This window comes from Mesoplodon densirostris, chromosome 14 (genome assembly GCF_025265405.1).
Source record: "Mesoplodon densirostris isolate mMesDen1 chromosome 14, mMesDen1 primary haplotype, whole genome shotgun sequence".
In the NCBI taxonomy this organism is placed as follows: domain Eukaryota; kingdom Metazoa; phylum Chordata; class Mammalia; order Artiodactyla; family Ziphiidae; genus Mesoplodon; species Mesoplodon densirostris.
The window spans coordinates 55,245,521-55,268,579 of NC_082674.1; the positions used below are offsets into that span (position 1 = coordinate 55,245,521).

Consider the following 23,059-nt stretch of genomic DNA (forward strand, 5'->3'; position numbering starts at 1 on the left):
AAATTGATTCAAGAAGAAATAGAAAATGGCAATAGACATGATACATGAAGAAATTAAATTAGTAGCCAAAAACTTACCCACAAAGAAAATCCCAGGCCCAGCTGGCTTCACTGGTGAATCCTACCAAACATTTAAAGAAGATTTAATACAACTTCTTAAAAATTCTTCCAAAAGATAGAAGAGGAGGGAACACTTCCCAGTTCATCCTGAGAGGCCAATATTACCTTGATATGAAAACCAAAGACATCACAAGAAAGAAAACTACAGACCAATATCTCTTATGAATATATATGCAAAAATTCTCAACAAAAGATTAGCAAATTAAATTCAGCAATATATAGGAAGGATTATACACCAGGACCAAGGGGGATTTATCCCAGGAATACAAGATTGATTTAACATCCGAAAATCAATTAGTATAATATTCATATTAAAATTCAGGGGCCCCAGAATAGCCAAACAATCTTGAAAAAGAATAACAAAGTTAGAGGACCCACACTTTCCAGTTTCAAAATTTACTGCAAAGCTACAATAATCAAGACATTGTGGTACTGGCATACAGATAGATATGTCAACCGATGGACTATAATTGAGAGTCTCACACTGATGATCAGTTGATTTTCAATATGAATGCTAAGACAATTCAATGGGGAAAGAACAGTCTTTTTGGCAAATTGTGCTGGGACAATTGGATGTCCACACACAAAAGAATGAAGTTCATTCCCTGCCACAAACCACATACAGAAATTAACACAAAATTGATCAAAAACTTAAGTGTAAGAGCTACAGCTGTAAAACTCTAAGAAGAAAACATGGGCTTAACTCTTTGTGACCTTGTATTAGGCAATGATTTCTTAGGTATGACATCTAAAGCACAAGCAACAAAAGTTAGAGACTTATATCTAGAATATATCAAAAACTATTAAAACTTGGGACTTCCCTGGTGGCGCAGTGGTTAAGAATCCGCCTGCCAATTCAGGGGACACAGGATCGAGCCCTGGTCTGGGAAGATCCCATATGCCACGGAGCAACTAAGCCCGTGCGCCACAACTAGTGAGCCTGCGCTCTAGAGCCTGTGAGCCACAACTAGTGAGCCTGTGTGCCACAACTACTGAAGCCTGCACGCTTGGAGCCTGTGCTCTGCAACAAGAGGAGCCACCGCAGCGAGAAGCCTGCGCACCGCAACGAAGAGTAGCCCCCTCTCGCCACAACTAGAGAAAGCCCATGCACAGCAACGAAGACCCAACACAGCCAAAAATAAATAATAAATTAATTAATTAAAAAGAACTATTACAACTTAGCAAAGACAAGTAGCCCAATTAAAAATGAGCAAAGGATCTGAATGGACAGTGCCCCAAAGAAAATATATAAATGGCTGATAAACACATGAAATGATGCTCAACATCATTAGCTATCAGATAAATGTAAATGAAAACCACATGAGATATGCTGTAATCAAAAAGACAAATAATAACAAGTATTGGCAAGGATGCGGAGAAATGGGAGCCCTCATACATTGCTGGTGGGAGTGTAAAATGGTGTAGCTACTTTAAACAACAGTCCAGAAGTTCCTCAAAGTTTATACATAAAGTTGCTATGTGATCCAGCAATTCCACTCCTAGGTTTTACCTAAAAGAAATGAGAAATAAAAATATATGTTTGCACAACTTGTACTTATATACAAAAAATTGTACCTAAAGGCTTATAGAAACATTAATCATAATAGTCAAAAAGTTGAAATGACTCAAATGTCCATCAAGTGATGAATGGATAAACAAAATATGGTATACCCATACAATAGAATTATTCAACAATAAAAAGCAAAGAAGTTCTGATATGTACCACAACATAGATGAACCTTGAAAACATGCAAAATGAAAGAACCTAGTCACAAAGGTCATATAATGTATAATTCTATTTATATGAAATATCCAGAAGAGGCAAATCTATAGAGATAGAAGGTATATTAGTGGTTGCCTAGTTCTGGGGGGAATGGGGGAATTGGGGGTGATATGTAAGGGGTATAGGGTTTGTTTTGGAGGTAATAAAATATTCTAAAATTAATTGTGATGGTAGTTGCACAACTTAGTGAATATACTAAAAGCCATTGAATTGTACATTTTATTTAAATTATTAATTTAATTTATTTATTTATGGCTGCATTTGGTCTTCGTTGCTGCGCGCGGGCTTTCTCTAGTTGTGGTGAGCGGGGGCTACTCTTTCGTTGCGGTGCGTGGGCTTCTCATTGCGGTGGCTTCTCTTGCCGTGGAGCACGGGCTCTAGGCCTGAGGGCTTCAGTAGTTGTGGCACACGGGCTTAGTTGCTCCATGGCATGTGGGATCTTCCCGGACCAGGGATCAAACCCATGTCCCCTGCGTTGGCAGGTGGATTCTTAACCACTGCGCCACCAGAGAAGTCCCTATTTATTTATTTTTGAATTGTACGTTATAAGTGGGTAGATTTCATAGTATGCAAATTATATCTCAACAAAACTGTTTAAAGAAAAAGCAAATGAGTTACAGTTTTCTAAAAGGATGTTAATTAAAGGATAATTCAAAATAACAAAGAAAATAGCTCTTTCAGGTAACCTTACCTAAAAGACTGTGCAAAGATTTGACAAATTATTATTTAATCCTGTAAGATGTTTGAACAATGAGGATATTACAAATACTGATAATGATATTTTTCTACTTTATTTTCTCTCCACCCTTTTTCTTTCTCTCAAGAAATCACTCTTTTATGTCTTTGAATGTCTTATACTATATTGATTTCAAAGTTCTTTTCGCTTCAACTAGAACTCTCTGAACAAAGGACATAGAAACAAATGAAATAAAAATTATTTTATTATATATACATATATACATTTAAATTGTTACAAATTGGTATAATATGAAAAATGATTCTAGCTAAAAGGAACGTAATAGGTCTCCATCATTTAATCCTATAACCTACCATGTATACAAAAGTCTAAGTTTCCTCACTTGTTTTATCTCTAACTTGTTTTCTTATTGGGAATAAGAACCCCAGACAGTCAAATGAAGTTAAGGAAATTATTTTTTAAAACCCGGTTGTCTGTACTGTCTGAGAATTATGTATTTGTCTCCTTTGGTTAAACCTAAATTCTCTAACTAAATTAAGTCTTTTTTTATTTCTAAACTCTCTCTTTATCATTAGTAATTGTCACAATTCCAGAGTTGTTAACAATTTGGCTGTGCTTTATGTAAGCTTTTTTATCTTAAGTTTATTTATAGCTGTTCATCTGACTCTAATAATACTCAAGAATTTATGTATGCTTTCTTTTATAATGTGCTGTAGCAATCAAAACTGAGATTGCGGGCCTCCCTGGTGGCGCAGTGGTTGAGAGTCCGCCTGCCGATGCAGGGGATGCGGGTTCGTGCCCCGGTCCGGGAGGATCCCATATGCCGCGGAGCGGCTGGGCCCGTGAGCCATGGCCGCTGAGCCTGCGCGTCCGGAGCCTGTGCTCCGCAACGGGAGAGGCCACAGCAGTGAGAGGCCTGCATACCGCAAAAAAAAAAAAAACAAAAAACTGAGATTGCAAAAGCTTATGAAGCAAATAACGTTTTTTCCGTCTTTAAAACTTTTGTAGTTATTATATGTCATCTTCTCAGTTCTCCCCACTGCTGAGGTTTAGGTCTCTGACTTTGGCCAGGGCATTCAGGCATCAGGAACAGCTGCATCGTCTACAAGGAAGGAATGGAAAGGAAGGAAGGCAGTGATGAAAAGAGCCTAGAAGGATGGAAAAGCATGTTCTGCTTGATGGACTCTGAGAAGACAATTATTGAAAATGACAGAAAGGCACGCTCTCAGCACCGTGAAGGCCTGTCTCTTCACACAGGAGCTAAGAAGCATCAATCTGAGAGACAGGAAACATAATAAAAGGAGAAAAGGGGACCAAAGAGAGAGTGGTAGGCAGCAGAAACAGAGAAGATTAGAAATGGCCAGAAAATTGCAGAACCCAGAGGGCTATAGATGGAGAACAAGGGAGTGATGAATCAGGTGGAGATGGACCTGAACAAGTGAGAGGGCAGGTTGGATGAGTAGGGTGAGTCCAGACTCTGATGGTGGAAAGGAAAAGAAGCGGAACCCCCAGGCAGCAGGTGGAATAACCCTCAGCTCTGGGGAGGGTGTGGGGATGAACAGAAAGGAAGGGAGGATCAACTCATATACTGTGATGTTTTCAGCACCAAAGGCAGGACAACTCAACCGTTTGGGTCAAGTGGGGAAAAGTGGGTGGGGGAAAGGTTTATAGAGGGTTGTGATAAACTGAATTACTCGTTCCTAATTCTAACATTTCCTTTATTGTACAATTCCCACCTCCTCTTGCAGGAGGTGGGAAAAGCATAAACAGATGTGCAAAGATAGGAAGTTGCAAAGTGTAATGGTGGGTAGGGACTAGACGACTTCAGTTATAATGGAAGATTTATACAGGGGAGCAGTAGCAGAAAAGCCTAGAAATCTGAAGCAGAGTCGGATTGTGAAAGTCCTCAGATATCAGGGTAAGGAACTGGGCCCCAGCAAGGGGAAAGGATGGGTTTTCAGTAAGGATCTAAAGTAATGAGCACAATATTTTAGAAAGATACATTTACCAGTGAAAGACAGAATGGAGGGAGAGATCAGAGGCAGGAAAACGAGTTAGAAAACTAAGGTGCTTGTAGTTCAGAATAAGGGTCTTAAAGATTGTGTATAAAGCAATTCTGCTTCTGGGCATTTACATTCTAAGGAGATATTTATGTATACAAAGATTTAACTATTAAAGATGCTTTTTGCAACATTCATAAAATGTTTCTAAAAACACTTTAAAGAGCATCTTTTTGCAGCTAAATCTGTGCACACATTCTTCATTATTTAATAAACTTCTATCTATAGATTAAGAATCTCCTACTTTGCCAATGAAAATAAATCATGACCTTTCTTAGATCCACAATCCTAAAATGACTAACAAAGATATAGCTATATAGACACATACACACACACACACACACACACACACACACACACTGCTGTATGAGCTCCTTAAGGCAGAAGTATCAATGCATTGCTCAAATATACTGGTGTTGGAATTGAGAAGGAATTACAGTGTTCTGTAGATATTGGAGGCTTTCTCCATGACCACGATCTAAACTGATATGGGAGCAGGGCAGGCAGCTCAATCAGAGGAGGGTGAGAATCCTCCAGAGGGGATATCAGGGGCAATTACTTGTCTATATCTCATTTCTACACTACACTATAAATTCAGTGAAACTAGAGACACAATACTATCCAAATAAGAAATAAATAGGATTTTTTAAATCTTCGAACAAAATTTTTTTCCTTCATCAGGCCAATTCTGACCCAGTTCTAGAGATCAGCCAATCCCATGCAACTGGCTTCTATTTAGGTTACCTAGACCAATGATGCTGCAAGGGAGAGGGAATTACACCAATTGAATTAAACCCATCAGAGCCCTCCCTAGAAGCTGGGGATAGGGATCTGTCAATACACCCCCTGGGGTCTTATAGCTGCTACATTATTTGTAAAGAGTGGATGGATGTTGGTAGAATGAATATCTTAAAGATGAAATTAAAGCCTATGATAGCAGAATTCAAATGTCAAGAGAAATTGCATTGTATTGCAATAAAAGACTTTGCAGACATGATCACAGAACTGCTAACAGCGATTTGAAAAATCTTAAAGCACAAATGAAATACCAAAAGACTAGACATATGTAGACAGTATTATAAGATGCGGGATGGTGAGGGTTAGGTGGAGGATCAACTCTTGTCAACTAATATAACAACTTAAACTAACTCTAAGACAGTGGTTCTCAACTCCTGAGTGTCAATGAGACATTTTTAAATATTACAGTTCTTGATGGCACATGTGACTGGATTGAAAGACTCAAAGTTTCTCACTAAACAAGTCAGCAGTAATTACAATAATTACAAGGTACTGGCTACCCCAGGATAAATATGTCTGAGTTTCATTGCGTAGTGAACAGCTGTTGCTTTGGTTTCCCAGCATCCTTTCCCCACTCTTCAGGGAGAATAGCACACTGGAACATCCCTGGAGAGCCTCCTCTTCTCTGTTCTCAATCGGTGTGGTTGGAACACTGGGGCTCCCTCAGTCAATAAACACTTCACATCTCCTTGGCCACAGTGATTGGTCCAAACCTGACCAATTAGAATGAGGACCAGGATTTGTGTTTGGTTCTTGGAGGAAAGAAGCTCTTTCTTTCCTTCTGGATTTGAGGCAGAAAGGATGTTGGGAAGAGCTGCTGCCTTCTTTTAGGCATCATGGAGTGGGGGATGGAGAAGGCAGCAGTGGAGTCTGTAACTGCCCGGAACCACCAGGTGGAGCCCGAGCACAATGCAGAGATAACATTTTATGTGCCATACCTAGCTATGCTGGAAAATTTATTTATCTGAACCTTTCAGTTATGGGAGCTGTGTTTGACTATACCTTCTTATTTTCTATATTCTTGATGCTCTGTCATTTGGGGCCTTGATCCTGGAAAGACTCCCCCTCCCAGGGCTAGCTAATTCTTAGAGATAGATAGCAAATGACTCTCCCTGCTCGTTCCCTCTCCCACACCCAGAGCGTGCCTTTGACATACAAACCAAAGAATCCAGAGCCAACCTCTCCAATTATTTCCTTTATCAAACTCTCACACACCAAGCCAATATTCCCCCTGCCCTAAATCAACCCAGGGCCAGGTACCAGGCAGCTAGAGACCATCCCACAGCCCAGAGCCTACTGGAATAAATCAACTATCCAATCCTAAACTTACTCAGTTACCTACCCTGTTTCACCCATTCTTTCTTATCAAAACCCTTTTAATGGCTCTTGGCCATGTTCTCCCCTCTCTATCCTCTCTGCCCCCTGACCAACCCTGGTGCTTTCCCACGTGGCCCTGTGTGGCATGCTGGGCCTCCTGTTTCTAGGGATCTGTGAGTATAAACTTCTTCTTTCATGACAATCATTTCCACGAGGGCGTGTCTTACCCTACCTGATTAAAACAAATCCTGGGTAAATTGTTGAACAGAAGTCAATGAATTCCTTATTATTTCTTTAAAATTTATTTTATTTCTTTTTCACTGCCTTGGGTCTTTGTTGCTGTGTGCGGGCTTTCTCTAGTTGCAGCGAGTGCGGGCTACTCTTCATTGCGGTGCGCAGGCTTCTCATCGCGGTGGCTTCTCCTGTTGCAAAACATAGGCTCTAGGCATGCGGGCTTCAGTAGTTGTGGCATGCGGGCTCAGTATCTCTGGCTCACAGGCTCTAGAGTGCAGGCTCAGTAGTTGTGGTGCACGGGCTTAGTTGCTCTGCGGCATGTGGGATCTTCCCAGACCAGGGCTTGAACCCATGTCCCCTGCATTGGCAGGAGGATTCTTAACCACTGGGCAACCAGGGAAGTCCCCTTTCCTTATTTTTTAAAAGCCAATACTGAAGCCAGTGCGCCTAGATCCTGTGCTCCACAACAAGAGAAGCCACCGCAGTGAGAATCCTGCCCACCGCAGCAGAGTAGCCCCCACTTGCCACAACTAGAGAAAGCCTGCGCAGCAACAAAGACCCAATGCAGCCAAAACTAAATAAATAAATGAGTTTTTTAAAAAAATTACAGCGCTGGTATCTGAAGAAAAGACCATTTTTCTCAAAGGTTGATTACATGCTCCTGCTTTGAGGTGGTCTGGTTAATGTATAATGCAGATGCACGTTGTACATTGGGAAAGACCTACCACAAAGGGGGCATGTTATTTGTTTTTTTCTTTCTGTCTTAGTTTGATTGTCCCGCCATAGAAAAATTTGTGATTCTACTTCATCTGAGTCAGAAAAAGTCCTAACTGATACATATAATTATTGCACTGTGGAGGCCTCCTGTGGCTTTTTGGTTGTTCAGCACATATCCATTTCCCCTTCTTTTGGTAACCTCACTCTGGTGTCCTGTTAGGAATTCTTCCTGTTCTTAGTCCATGTGCAGCAAATGGGTACCATCCCTCCATCAAGACTTGAGCATGTGACCAGGACTAGCCAAGTGTTGGAATTCCATTCCCTGGTCACAGTGACTAGTTCAGAGGAGGTAATTTGACCAAATTTGCCTAATCACAATGAGTTACGGGAAAAGACTTCTTTTCAACTCACTTTGAACCCAGAATGATATAGGATGGAGAACTGTTGACACCATCTTACCATCTCAAGCTAAAAGCTTGCCTGAGATAAAGCCAACACAATAGCAATGTAATCAAGAGATGGGAAAAGATAAATTGAGTCCTGATGTCATTATTTGAGTTTCTGATCACATTATGCTTGAAGTCCACCCCTACACTTTTCAGTTACATGAGTCAACTAATTTCATATTCTGATTAAGTCAGCTTGACTTAATTAAGCCAATCACTTGTTAGAGAATATTCTCTTATGAAATTTTAGCTTGGTTACTCTTCAGTACTGTGTCCTATTTGAGTTGAACCATTTACTCTTCTGACTTGTGAACCCTGGAGAAATGTTGATGTGTAGACCTGGGCTAACTAAGATGAACAAAATGCGCTAATAAAGGATACAGGTAGACATCACACAGATAGCGTTACCAAGCTCATACGGCTTACTACACAATAGGCCAATAAATCGAGAGATGAGGTGTTGGGACAAGAAATAATGACTTTATTCGGAAAGCCAGCAGACCAAGAAGATGGTGGAGTAGTGTCCCAAAGAACCATACCCAAGTCAGAATTCAGGTTTCTTTTATACTAAAAGGGGAGAGGGTGTGGCTGTTTGTTGCAAACTTCTTGGTGCCGGAATCCTATGTTCTTGCAGCTGTCTATGCAGGTCTGGTCACAATATTCCTATAAACCTCCAACAAGACAAATGTTATTCTCTGTTATGTAACTTTTTATCTCCATATGAATGGAAAAGTGTTACACCTTTAAAGGTCAGAGCCTTGAGAATGTGCTATCATGTATATTTCAGGCTATAGGCAACATTCTTTTACAAAAGGTGCAGAGCCAGCATGACTAAGCACAGGCAACAGAGCACCTGCATTAGAGCTAAAGGAATAGACTTAATATGGAGTCAGGTTTGTTCTTCTGTGTTACAATGGTCCATCGTGAATATTCCACAGCTAACCTCTCAAGGTTCTCTAGAGAATCCATAAACAAATAGTTGCTAGCTGCCTCTAATCAGCACTTAACTAAGAAAAGGAAAACAAAGCTCACTGTTCTCAAATTGTAATTTTTCTCACCTCTTTCCTATTTTCCTTATATGAATCCTGTCTCATTTTCATTAGATAGAATCAATCAGTTTATCTTTCTAGTATACAAACAAAAAAGCATACTAGTAATTAATTCTTTTAATTGTTCTTTGATTTTTCTGACAATCTTATTCTCCCACAGCTAATTTATTAATGTTCTAGGTTACAAGCAAACTTTCTTTGGTGCCTGTTTTTTGACATATTATAAGGCAATTACCTCAAAGCAAATGAAGTGCCGATTTGTGCTCTATCACATCACCTTCTCGCTCCAGGTCGTAGCAGACAGGCATCACCATAACCATGTGTATACTCAGTTATGGAAAATATTAATTTTTTACATTAGTTAAGATTTTGTGGCACTCTTGTGAAGAATTCGTGGAATACCTGTTTGCTGCCAGACAAGTTTGTTGATCTCCAGCACAATTGTAGAATAGACTACTATGTGAATGCTTGGTAAGTTCTTCTAAGATCAGGTGGTGGGCAATAAGGACCAGTAGAGGTTTATTAAGAAAAGTCATTTAAATTTTTGATTGGGTTAATATTCTGAAATTCAGTAAAATGCCAGTTCAAATAAGGACACTAACATGGTCTTTCATGATATTTTGCTTGGTAAAATAAAGTAACATGGGCCATTGTGTGCAGCTAATTGAATAATCCAAAAAAATTATCAATTTTTTCATTTAATTTATGTAAATAAAGTATCTAGTATGTATTAAGCACGTGTTAGGTTTGGTATACAGGAGGAGACTGCACCTCTCCCCACAAAAACGTGATACAGAATAAATGCCTTATTAGAAATCTTCATGTGAGCCCAGAAGAGAGGTAGCAAATGCAGCTTAGCTCTAACTGCTCAATGGACTACTATGCCATCATTAAATACTATGCTTAAGAAAATTCGTGATAGTATTAAAAATGCTTATATACGTAAAGGGAAAAAGTAGAACACAAATCTACATACAGATTTTCATCTTAATTATGAAAACCTAATCAAAATTCACACAGAAAAATACTAGAAGAAAATACACCTAAATTTTAACAGTGGTTGTCTCTAGGTAGTAGGTTATGAGCTCTATTTTTTTCTCTTACTTTTCTAAGCTTTACCCTCCTCCTTCCATGTTTTCTATTACTTTTATAATAAAGCACTTTAAAATTTATTATAAAATTGCTTAAAATAATAAAAAGTAGACAAGTACAATGAACTCCTATGTATTTATCTTCCAGATTCAATGATTATCAAGATTCTGCCCATTTGCTGAATCTATCTTTCTTTATTGTTTCCCCCAGAGTATTTTTTTAATATTTATTTTATTTTATTTATTTATTTGGCTGTATTGGGTCTTAGTTGCAGCATGCAGGATCTTTCGATTCACCATGCAGGCTTCTCTCTAGTTGTGGCACTTGGGCTCAGTAGTTGCGGCGGGCAGGCTTAGTTGCCCTGCAGCATGTAGGATCTTAATTCCCCAACTAAGGATCGAACCCGAGCCCCTTGCATTGGAAGGTGGATTCTTAACCACTGGACCACCAGGGAAGTCTCTGGTATGAGTGTACTTCTGTGCAATTTTATCACATCTATACAGATTAGTGTAACCACCACCACAGTCCAGATACAGAACTGCTCCATCATCATAAAGATCTCTCAAACTATACCTTTAGGGTCATACGCATCCCCAACACCTGGCAATTACAGATCTGTTCTCTATCTCCAAAATGTTGTCATTTCTAGAATGTTATATAAATGGAATTAAACAGTATATCACCCTTTTAAGAGTGCTTTTTTTCACTCAGCATAATTCCCTTGAGATCCATTCAAGTTGTTGTGTGTACCAATAGTTTCTTTTTATTATTGTGTAATATTCCATAATCTGGAGGTACCACATTTTGTTTAATCATTCACTCATTAAAGGACATTTGGGTTGTTTCCAGTTTTGGGCTGTTGCAAATAAAACTGCTATGAACATTCCTATACAGGTTTCTTTGTGAATGTATGTTTTCATTTCTCTGGGGTAAATGCTTAAGCATGAAGTTGCTGTGTTGTATGGTAAGTGACGTTTAGTTTTATAAGAAATTGACAGGCTGAGTGTATTATTTTACATTCTGACCAGCAGTGTATGAGAGATCCAGTTTCTGCGTCCTTACAGCATTTGATATTATCACTATCTTTTATGTTAGTCATTTAATATTCTAATAGGTATGTAGTGGTATCTAATTGTGGATTTAATATGCGTTTCTATGATGGCTAATGATGTTGAATATCTTTTCCTGTGAATCTAATGGATATTTAAAAAAATAATCTAGGACTTCCCCGGTGGCACAGTGGTTAAGAATCTGCCTGCCAATGCAGGGGACACGGGTTCGAGCCCTGGTGCCGGAAGATCCCACATGCCGCAGAGCAACTAAGCCCATGCCCCACAACTACTGAACCTGCACTCTAGAGCCCACAAGCCACAACTATTGAGCCCGCGTGCCACAACTACTGAAGCCCGTGTGCCTAGAGCCCGTGTTTCGCAACAAGAGAAGCCACTGCAATGAGAAGTCTGCACCCCGCAATGAGGAGTAACCCCTGCTTGCCACAACTAGAGAAAGCCTGCATGCAGCAATGAAGACCCAATGCAGCCAATAAATAAATAAATAAATAAATAAATAAATAAATAAATAAATAAATAATCTCTAAGGATCCACCAAAACTTAAAGCAGTATTACTTCTGGGAAAGTGAGAAGGAACTGGGGTTAATGATGAGTATTAAGAGAGGCTTAACATGTATCTGTAATGTGTCATATTTTAAGAGAAGAATGAATTCATGTATTATTTATGTAGTTAATTATTAACTAAAAACAAAAAAGCACAGAATAAAAAACAGAAGCAGTATTTTATCATGGAAAGAACTCTGACTTCAAATCAGACAGACTTGGGTTTGAAGTCTGATGTTCCTACCAAGTGTGAGACTTTAGGTAGTTGATTTTAAACTCTTAGTCTTACTTCTCTTGACTGTAAAGTAGTGATAATAGTACCCACCTCATAGGATTGACCTGAGGAATTAGTTAAATTAGATAATATATTAGAAGTGCTTAGTATAGTGTGTGGCAGAAAAGAGTTGCTCAGTAAATAGCAATAAGCTACTATTCCTACTAAGAATGAGACTTTGTTAGTGTTTAATTTATTTAGACCTTTGACTCCACTTAACCTCCAATAAATGGACTAGTGTTCATTTTTCAGGAATAGTATCATGCTGTAACATGCTTAGTGATTTCATTCCATGCTTCCTAAATGAGTAATAGGTTACACTTTTAGGTTGTACAAAGTTGACACTAGCAAATCCCTAGTAAACTCTTTTCCTTGAGGTCCTCGAAATTTACGAAAATATCTGTAATGCTTAACAAAGCCTCTTTTCTGTATCAGTGTAATTGTCAGAACAAATCAACGTGGCAAATATCCCTGTCCCATAATCTTAACCAAAGAGTAAAGAGTGATCATTTATCCTTAACAATGCCCAAACAGGTTTGAACAGGTCTGTTTGCCTGTGGCAACTTTACATTCCAAGATGAAATCTCATCCAGATATTCAAAAGAAACTCAAGCTCTCTGCACTATGTGATAAATGCAGGTGCCATGTCACCAAAACTAAGTGACAGCTCTCCAACATGAGTTAGTCCATGTTAGCACACAGGTTTCTCTGCCACTGTTGATGTCTGGTCATCAATGCCAACATTCTTCTAGGTGACAACACGCTGCATTTCTCATTTACAGTGTGAATTCGATTCAAGTGTCATGTGTCAATTATCTATGTTTACCTGAACACACATAAAGAACTGATTGCATTTCTAGAAATGTTAATACAGGTCATGGGGGGTGAATATGGTGAATCTTGTTCTGATAATTAAGGAGAAAAAGGAAACATAGGAAGGAGAATAAGGAACAAGTATATGAGGTGAGCCTATCTGATCGTCTTAATGCTCACCCAATGAAAAAATAAAAGGGAACATGAATTTCAATGTTATAACTGTGATTTGTAAAATAATAACAATAACTAATAATAATAATACTTTTTATAAATTAACAGAGTAATGCATTTATTGGGGGCAAAAAACCCAAACTGAATTGTATAAAGTGAGAAAAGCTTAAAAAGTCTGGTCAGGATCACAAAGTTAAGTCTTCTTAAAATGAAGACTAGAAGCCAGGTCTTCTTATTCATGGTTCAGGATGCTTGCCACTAAGTTCATTATTCCATGATATACCTATATCCATTATTCCATCTTTTAACTTCTCTGTACCTCAGTCTACTCATCTTTAAAAGAAAGGGGTGGTAACAAGTCTGAAGGTAATCATGGGCATCTGTGGGCTATTTCCAATATTCTGCCAAATATCAATATTCTTGCCAAATACTGCTATTTCATGGCAGTGATACTGATTATTTCAGGGTATGCCACAAGTTACTGGAGCGTGTGTCAGACAGTCACCTGTGCATGGTGAGCAAATAGAGGATGTGCTCTGTCTGGCAACAGCTCAGAGCAACAGTCAAAATTAAACAGCAAAGTGTACTCTGGGGGGTTCTGGGAAAGTTGGAAACCACTGAACTAGACTGCTATGTTGCTTTAGCAGTGGCAGAAAGAGAGTTAATTCCCGCTCACTCCTCTCTCTGTCTACACCTTCTCTGAAAGCCAGGACTAGGAGATGAGTCAGAGTTTGAAGAGGGCTCATGGCTTCCTCTGGCAGTTGTAGGTAAAGATCTCAGCTGGACTTGTAAAGACCAGAATACAGATAAGAAGTGATCCTGAGAAGGTAGAAGAAGCTGACCCTAGACCTCCAGGACAATGGAAGAGGCAGGGCTTGAGCTTTGTCTTATTAAGTTCTATTTTTATTTCCATAAACTTACATATTTTTATTTTAGACTCATTTGTTAAGCTTCAAGGCCCTGACAACTTGTGACAAAAGCTCATGTTGTTCCACATGCTGCTGTCGGGCGATTTGACCATGGACCATACTCCTTTTTCATCTTTCATTAGAAATTTAAATTTATCACTGCCCCCACCAGCATTGTGTTTCATCTCTTTTCAATAGCAAATTATTAACATCAGATTTTAACCACAGTATTGAGGTAACAGAGTATCTTATTTAGGATAAAGATAGATAAATTCTGAACTTAACCAAATTTTATACATTTTATGTAGATAATTCAAATGATTCTCAAATTGAAACTTTTGCTGTTCTGAGAAGTTTACTTTTCTTTCAGTGATGACAGATCACTTGGAGGTCGGGAGCTTACATTTTGTTGTTGGATACTGATGTCAGGCACATTTTTCCACCTAAATCATGTGAAAAGAGAAACTCAAACGTACTTGGTTATTTAAAAAACTTTTTGGTGGTACTGGATCCTTATTTAAAAGTCATCTATTAATAGTTAAATTCTGAGAGCAATGACAGCCTCAGGCAATGACATGAATGAATGAATTTCACAAACAAAATGTTGAGCAAAAAATATATAGTGTCATGATTCCATTTATACAAAGTCAAAACTAGGCAAAATTAATCTATGCTGTTAGAAGGTCAGTAATTTTTTCCTTTGGAGTGGAGAGGTAGGGTGGTGATGGAAAGCAGGTGTGGAGACATCTTCTGGGTGCTTGCAATTTTGTCATTCTTGACCTGGGTGTGGTTACATAGCTGTGTTCACTTAGTGATAATGTCTTGGGCCATTAAAATATCATTTGTGCATTTTTCTATATGTGTATTATACCTCAATAAAATTTATTTTAAACTTTATACATTTACTTAAACATTAATTTTTAAACTCATGGGAAATACATGAAAACATCCCCTCTGTAAAAAAAGAAAACTGGAATATTTTAGTTAGGGTAAATCCTTTCTCGTCCCTTTCAAATCTTGTACTCTCCCAAGAGGGTATCAGTTTATCCTTTTTACATACATTTATATACCTAAGTAAGGACAAAGAATATGTATAGTATCATTGTGTATGTGTATTTTAGGTTCTGTGCTCTTTTTTTTTTAAAATAAATTTGTTTATTTATTTATTTATTTATTTGGCTGCATTGAGTCTTTGTTGCTGTGCAGAGGCTTTCTCTAGTTGTGGCGAGCAGGGGCTACTCTTCATTGCGGTGCACTGGCTTCTCATTGCGATGGCTACTCTTGTTGCAGAGCACGGGCTCTAGGCACGCGGGCTTCAGTAGTTCTGTCACATGGGCTCAGTAGTTGTGGCTTGCAGGCTCTAGAGCACAGGCTCAGTAGTTGTGGCACATGGGTTTAGTTGCTCTGCGGCATGTGGAATCTTCCCGGACCAGGACTCAAACCCATGTCCCTTGCATTGGCAGGCGGATTCCTAACCACTGAACCACCACCAGGTAAGTCCCTCTGTGCTGTTTGTAAAACTGTGTGGATTAATAGACTTTGCATTTCTTCTTTCAGTAATACAGGGTATCAACAATATCACTAAGAAAACTTTAATAATTGTCACTAACATATATCATTTTGTAATACACTGTATAGACAGTTTTATCACATATATATTTTACTTTTATATGCGTTATATATGTGATATACATTTCATTATAGTATAGGTTTATTATACAACTTGTAATAAAACTTATACAACAAAAGAGTCATTGAGTACCTGTCGGTCAGCAAGCCTCAAGGACAGAGAATTAAACCTGGAGATAGAAGCTTATAAGAATCAACAGTAAGTGGCTGAGTTTAGGTAGCAACATACATAATGAAGTTTCAAAATTTGTAAAAGTGCTGCTGATGAGATTATGGTAGAGTGTCTTCTATATTTTATCTAAAAGCCTAAGGAAGCTCCCAAATCCAGGATTAAAATTTAATTTAAGCAGGATACACTATAATCTTGCAATTTATATTTCATCAAGTAATAAAGCCTTGATAAAAAGAAAGTCAAAAAAAAGCAGAAAAATCAGCCATGGTTTATTTGGTACCGAATATTCCACCTACATCAACACACATACACACACACACACACACACACACAAGTTAAAAAGTCAAATGGTTTAAAAAAGCTTTTAATGATGAACATCTATTCTCAATTTCTGCCTCCCCAAGGCAACTACCTTCAACTCTTTTAGTTGTTTCTTCTGATATTTAGCTCCTTATTTCTGAACATGCTTCTTCAGCTATTTCTTGATCTTTCTCACTTTAGACATCATTTGTTAACCAACTATGGTAAAAGATCATTTAACTCGGGCTTCCCTGGTGGCGCAGTGGTTGGGAGTCCACCTGCCGATGAAGGGGACACGGGTTCGTGCCCCGGTCCGGGAAGATCCCACATGCCGCGGAGCGGCTGGGCCCGTGAGCCATGGCCACTGGGCCTGCACATCCGGAGCCTGTGCTCCGCGACGGGAGAGGCCACAACAGTGAGAGGCCCGCATACCACAAAAAAAAAAAAAAAAAAAAAAAAACCCAAAATCATTTAGCTCTCTTACAGTTCCTCCCCAACACACACATACTCCCCTACTCCTCATCCTCCTAACATCAACATATCATGATATTTGATTAGACCATTATTTAGTATTTATATTCATACTGAGCCATGTAGTATATCTGATGACATTTCCTTGTATTACAATTTTTAAAAATTTCCCTGGATTTAATCATTGTTTCATTTTTCCTTTTTAAAAGAAGTTTTAACTAATTCATTACCAAACTCTCCACTAGAAGTATATATCTCTCAAACACTTAAAATACATCAGAAAACTTAAGTGTGGGGGGGGAGGGGAGGGCAGGAAAGAGAGAGAGAGAGAGAGAGAGAGAGAGATAATTTCCCTTCTGAAGTACTTTGTCCTGTTACTTGAGATTTTTGTCCCACCACTATTCATAGAATTCTTCTTATTTCTCTCATGTCCCAAATCCCTGGTCTCCTAGTTCTCATGATTTCATATTTCTTGAATAACTCCTTCATTTTCCAGGAGTACATCCTTTAGTAACCCCTGAGAAACAGAGCATGTCTAGAAAATTGTTTCTTAGTTCTTGGAAATAATCTTGTATTGTTTCTGAAGTAATTTTCCCTCTGTTTTCTGGTATTAAACTTCCTGTCCCGATCCTCTAATTTTTACATTTTTTCTCTTATTTTCCATTCTGTTGTCTTTTTACTCTACTTTTTGGAAAATTTCTTGAACTTTATATTCTAACTTTTCTTTTGAATATTTTCTTCTATCATATTTAAAATGTTATCTCTCTGGGGATATGAAGATATTAACTATAATGATGTTTTTTTAAAAAAGTTCTCTTCTGCTTTCTACATTGTCACTGTTTTGGTTTTTGTCTTAGGTGTTAGACATTTTCCTCAACTGTCTGATGATCCTAGGCTGTCCAGTGATACTTAAGAGTGAAACACTAAAAACTTATTGGAAGCTGTCTGCTGGGCGCTGAGTCTTGCTGACTATTGGGTTTCATTGTAATGTGATCTAGCAGAGGTTGGCTATTTTTGTTAGAGGGTTCCCAGCTTTCAGGATCTGTAGGTCTCATCTCTGTATAGGTTTTGCTTTGTTTTTCCCAAGAGGAAGAAGAGCAGAGTGGGTAGTGAGTAGGATAGAGGTGCAAAACTGATTACCAGCTTGTTTGCAGTTCATTCAGAAGGAGGCTGGGTCTCACTCTTTTGGATGTAGACTTTCCCTTAATCTCCCTGTTATCCTCAGCAGTGCCTGTCCCTGAGAATGGAGTCCCTTTGGCTTTAACTCACTCTAGAGTAAAGCCACTCCATTCCATGACAGAAGTTGGGGTGTGGGGGGATGGTGGTAGGTGGAGAGGTATGTGGTGCAGGGCAGGGTATCATCTGACTGGAAGGGGTGAAGGAGGAAATTTAGGAGTCCAAATGATTCTAACCTATTTTCAGTCAGTTCCTTTTCAGGTTTCTCGTGAATGGACTTGCTTCTTTTCCCCCATCTCAACCTCAGGCATTAAGTTTTCAGCTTTCTAGGCTTTGCTTAGTAACTATCATTCCTCCATCTGCTCTCCAGCTTACAAATATTTGTTGATAGCTTTCTTTTGTCTCTTTTCCACCTTTCTTGTCTTGTGAGTTTTATGCTTAAAAAACCATTTTGTGTCATTTTAGTGGAATTAGGGAGAAAGTGGAGAAAATGTGTCATGCTTAACTGATGTCCTTACCATTTCTCCACGTTCAGTTTTAAAACAAAACCTTCCACAATGTTCAAAACTTTCAAGGGTGTGCCACTGAGATTGGGATAAAATCTACTTTCTTTGCTGCAGTCTATAAAGCCCTCCATGTACCCCTCTTCCCTTTAGTCACTGTGCTCCAGTCACAATAGCCTTCTTCTGTTCCTTGAATTAACACAACAACCTCATTTTATTTATTTTTTAAAATTTCTTAAATTAATTAATTGATTAATTTATTTAGTTTTGGCTGCGTTGGGTCTTCGTTGTTGCACACAGGCTTTCTCTAGTTGCAGCGAGTCGGGGCTGCTCTTCGTTGTAGTGTGTGGGCTTCTCATTGCAGTGGCTTCTCTTGTTGCAGAGCACAGGCTCTAGGTGTGCGGACTTCAGTAGTTGTGGCACATGGGCTCAGTAGTTTTGGTGCACGGGCTTAGTTGCACTTATTGTTATCTGAATTAATCATATTTTTAAGTTCACTTGTTTAACATTTGTCTCTCCCAACTAGAATGTAAGCTTCATGAAGGCTGGGACCACATCCAGGTCCTAGAATGGGACCTGACATAGAGTGGGTGTTCTAAATATATTTGCTGAGTGAATAACGATGCCCGGTCTGGTCAGAGCCCTACTGGTATTAGGAAAGCAGGCAGAATTCTCTAGACTCTCTCTGCATGGAAGACATCCTCAATTTTCTCTGCTCAGAGTCCACACTCATGTATCAATTTTCTTATTACTAATTCAATGTCCCAAGTGTTTGAAACTAGAAAATTAGCCTCTGAAAAGATGACTTAAACCTCTTGGTCAAGAGAAAGTTATGTCTCCCACCATAAATTAATAAACTGGTATGTGGTATATGTTTGGTTAGGAGGCATAGCTTTCAGAGTAGGCAGACAAAAGTTTGAATATCAGTTTTACCATTTATAGAAAAGTGAACTTGACTAGTTAATTTACTGAGCTTAAGTTTCCTCATTGGTAAAAAAATGGGACTAACAATACCTATATTTTAAGACTGCTGTGAGGACCAGGTGAGAAAATGCATTCAAGAGATTGAGCAGTTTGCCAAGGAGAGAGCCTGGAAGCAGGGGGACCAGGTTTTAAGTCCAAGTCTTTATGATGCTAGATTCTTAACCCTTAACTTCTACACTATCCCACCACTAAAATGGCCCCCACGGCTATCCTTCTAAGTCTTCTAGTCCTAATATTTTAGAATATCTCCTCAACTGACTTAGGCAGAATACTAACATTCATTCATTTATTCAATTTATTTATTTATGCCAGAAATCTCAGTTTTATTTGATGAAGCAAGACAACATTTAGGACCTGGAGTTTATTCAGTGATGGAATTAGAGTATTTGGTAGGAAGAATAGCTTTTGGATTGGAAGGAGTACTGATAGAATCAGTGAATTCAAGTTTTAGTCCATCATAAACAGTAGAGCAGTTTGTCTCTGAGTGAACTGCTTTAATTTTTATCCTGAAAGTTAAAAAACCACAAACCTTTATTGAGATATACACATACCATACAATTCATTTATTTGAAGTATATACTATACTGTATGTCAACTATATCAATAAAACTAGAAAAAAACCCAATATAATAGTAGAGTTGTATAACCATCACACAAGCAATATTAGAACATTTCTTTATCCCCCAAAGAAACCCCATATCCACACAGGGAGTCGGGCCACGGGTCGACGCTGCTACCTGGGCCGCTGCCGCCGCCATAACCTCGGTCCCCATCTCCCGCCATGGCGGAGGAGCTCTCCGCGGCCACGTCCTACACCGAAGATGAATTCTACTGCCCCGTCTGTCAGGAGGTGCTCAAAACGCCCGTACGGACCGCGGCTTGTCAGCACGTTTTCTGTAGAAAATGTTTCCTGACTGCAATGAGAGAAAGCGGAATACATTGTCCCCTGTGTCGTGGAAACGTGACTAGAAGAGAGAGAGCATGTCCTGAACGGGCCTTAGACCTTGAAAATATCATGAGGAGATTTTCTGGTAGCTGCAGATGCTGTGCAAAACAGATTAAATTCTATCGCATGAGACATCATTACAAATCTTGTAAGAAGTACCAAGATGAATATGGTGTTTCTTCTGTCATTCCAAACTTTCAGATCTCTCAAGATTCAGTAGGGAACAGTAATAGGAGTGAAACATCCACATCTGATAACACAGAAACGTATCAAGAGAATACAAGTTCTTCTGGGCATCCCACCTTTAAGTGTCCCTTGTGTCAAGAATCAAATTTTACCAGACAGCGTTTACTGGATCACTGTAATAGTAATCACCTATTTCAGATAGTTCCGTTCCTGTGACATGTCCTATTTGTGTGTCTCTTCCTTGGGGAGATCCTAGCCAGATTACTAGAAATTTCGTTAGTCATCTAAATCAAAGACATCAGTTTGATTATGGAGAATTTGTGAATCTTCAGCTAGATGAGGAAACCCAATATCAAACTGCTGTTGAAGAATCTTTTCAGGTAAACATCTGAAGGCTGTAGACGTCTCTGCATCTTTGTACCTGCAAGTGCCATCTTTAAGGAGAAAACTACATGAAGTCGCCATTTCAATAACTTGATGTGTATATTAATAAAAGTAATTCAGTCTATTGTTTTAGTTTTTAATTGAAAAATAAAGGTGGGCCATCTAAAAACTTCATTCTCTTGATAAGTTAAAAGATAAAAGTTAGGACATTATCTTTAAAAGCATTAAAAGGATTATATTTCATTAATGTAATGGTGAAAAGGGAATCCCTGTTGTACTTATATTTTTATATTACATATTGAATTTTTCCTTGCTTTTGAAATTTGGTGCAGTTCCTCCCATTGACATTGTTGTACACAGGTAACACAGTACCAAATTGTGAAAGATGTGATTGATATAAACTTAACAAATCTGAGCCAGTTATTTGAGTTGCAGAATGGAGACTTGAAGTGCTAAATGAAACAATCCAAAGGAAACTTTTTAAAATACAGATTCTAGCAGAAGAATTCAACTATTATAAGAAAATTGTATTTATATAACGTTTAGTATTTTTGAAGACTAGTGAGATTTCTTTACTAATTTTGACTCTTTAAAAAGTGAAAGCTCATTGTATAGATATTTCCTTTTTGCTGTTAGAAGGAAATATCAAGAGAAAAATTTATTTCTTTGATGGGCAGTTGGTAATTTCATATCTTGTTTGTTTGGCTGACTAATTTGTAAGCCTAAAGTACAGTAAGCTGAATTACAGCTCTTTGGCCTCAGAATTTTCAATAGCAGAATTGCTAAAGCTAAGACAAAACTTTTATTAGAAACTTCCAGTTGGTGATATTACATTCTATATATATATTTAAATGAGAGGTTTGACTTCATCTCAGTTTAGAAATTTGTTCAAATCTAAAGATGTATATGCATATATACATACACTTTTGTATGTGTATGTACACATATATGCATGCAGTTTGTCAGGTTATATACAGAATTTCTATTAAGATTTTAAAAATGCACAAGCAATATGAGATCAAAGTATTTATCTGATTTGATTAAAATTTTGTATGTCACCAAATTTTTAAAGTAACAGTCAAATGCTAAGTCATCTACTTGGCTACTATTACACCTTAAAAATGAGTTTACACACCTACACAATTACCTGTTTATATGGTGCTCATTTGTTATCTTATGGTAATGTGGGACTATAGTAGTGAGATGGATTCTACCAACCACTCTGTTTCACTACATTTTAGTCAAAAACTGGGTTTGTTCTTAGTATTCATTAATGAGAATCATAAAATAACTTGTACTAGAAGGCCCAAATCACAGAATAAAAGATGAAGAGTGGATTAGCTGACATTCCATACTAATACATTGTTGATGCTTTCTTTAAAATAAATAACTCAAAAGAATATAAAAGAAAATCTCAGAAGTAGTTTGCTGCTAATATATACATATATTGTATAAAAAGGTATATTTTGGTTTTGTTAAAATCCTTGTTGACTTTTCTACAGTGAACATTTTTTTAACTTGATTTAATAAAAATATTAATTTTGAAAAAAAAAAAGAAACCCCATATCCATTAACACTCACTCTGCATTTCTCTGCTCCTCCCCGACAAACCCCTGACAGTCATAAGACAATCACTAATCTTCCTTCTGTCTCTAAAGATTTGCCTAGTTTGGACATTTCATATCAATGGAATCATACAATATTTGGCTTTTTGTCACTGGCTTCTTTACTTAGTGTGATGTTTTCAAGGTTCACCCATGTTGTAGCATGTAGCAGTACTACACTCCTTTCTATGGCTGAATATTATTGCATTGTATGGACATGCCACTATATTTTGTTTATCCACTTTTCAGTTTATAGGCGTTTGGGTTGTTTCCAGTTTTTGGCTATTGTGAATAATACTGCTGTAAACATTTGTGTGTGAGTTTTTGTGTGGACATGTTTTCATTTCTCTGGTGTATACCTAGGAGTGGAATTGCTGAGTCATACATTAGCTCTATGTTTAACCTTTTGAGAAAGGTAAATACTGCTTTTTAAAGCAGCTGCACCATTTTACATTCCCACCAGCAATGCATGAGGGTTCCAATTTCTCCACATCCTGGTCAGCACTTGTTATGTTCCATCTTTTTGATTATAGCCATCGTAGTAAGTGTGAAGTGGAACCTCACTGTGGTTTTGATTTGCATTTACTTCATGGTTTCCTTGATGCTAAT

The 23,059-nt window shown here is 38.1% G+C and overlaps 1 protein-coding gene across 1 annotated transcript; it reads left to right on the forward strand.

The window, feature by feature from the left end:
* The first annotated feature begins 20,089 nt into the window (after positions 1-20,089).
* Positions 20,090-20,997, forward strand: LOC132501882 (E3 ubiquitin-protein ligase RNF138-like). Its single transcript, XM_060117643.1, is given in 2 exon segments — positions 20,090-20,663; positions 20,666-20,997. Coding segments are annotated over 2 exon segments (741 nt in total). The 5' UTR covers positions 20,090-20,111; the 3' UTR covers positions 20,855-20,997.
* Positions 20,998-23,059: the final 2,062 nt, after the last annotated feature.